General features: G+C 68.3%; 1 protein-coding gene across 1 annotated transcript in view; it reads right to left on the bottom strand.

Moving 5' to 3' along the window:
- LOC119586370 overlaps positions 1-634 on the bottom strand; it is a gene marked incomplete in the record, with an annotated part of 38,470 nt that overhangs the window by 630 nt on the left and 37,206 nt on the right. Inside the window, 1 exon segment of the mRNA XM_037935081.1 lies at positions 1-631. Within this exon segment, the coding sequence (XP_037791009.1) occupies positions 1-631 (631 nt within the window).

The raw sequence follows: 634 nt of genomic DNA, 5'->3' as shown, positions 1-634 counted from the left end.
ACTCAGAGCGCTGCGGACGCGCGGGATGGGTCAGCACCTCCTCGTCAGTGGAGGGGGACCTGTCCCTCAGGAGAGTCGCCGTGTCGTCGCACTCCCCTGGCGACGAGAGCTCCTCTCGCCTCCTCGCCGGTGCCGAGACGAGGTCTGGGAGGCCAGTGGGCATTCCCTGGCAGTCTAGCCTCTCCGAGAGCCTCTCGTGGAGAACCTGAGGCCTGGCAACGGCGCTGGAGGGGGAGTAGTGGCAGGGCGAAGGGCGGTGGGAGGGGGAGACGCACCTGGAGGAGGCACGTCTGGAGGGCGAGGCCGAGTGTGACTTGGAGGCGGATTTAGGGAGTGTGGTCGGGAGGGGTCGGCAGGAGGAGGAGCAAGGGTGCCGCGGGTAGCGACGACCCTCGTGGCCCGGGGTGCTGCAGGGGGAGCAGGTGCCGCTCGTGCTGGCGATGAAGCATGTGTCTGGCCCGTGGGCGGAGTGCGCACCGGTGCCGTTGCATAACATATGTACAGGGTTGTCGATGCCATAGGAGGACGTCTGCGTGGCATTCGCGATGTAGCCGTTGGCGGAGGCGCTTCCTCCGGCGGCGGACGAGGGCCCGGCGTGCGCCATGCCCTTGTAGGGGGACGGGGAGGAGGTTGA

The sequence above is a fragment of the Penaeus monodon genome, chromosome 21 (genome assembly GCF_015228065.2).
Source record: "Penaeus monodon isolate SGIC_2016 chromosome 21, NSTDA_Pmon_1, whole genome shotgun sequence".
Classification (NCBI taxonomy): Eukaryota; Metazoa; Arthropoda; class Malacostraca; order Decapoda; family Penaeidae; genus Penaeus; species Penaeus monodon.
Note: the sequence above shows the minus strand (reverse complement) of the source record. Positions and strands in the feature narration are given on the sequence as shown.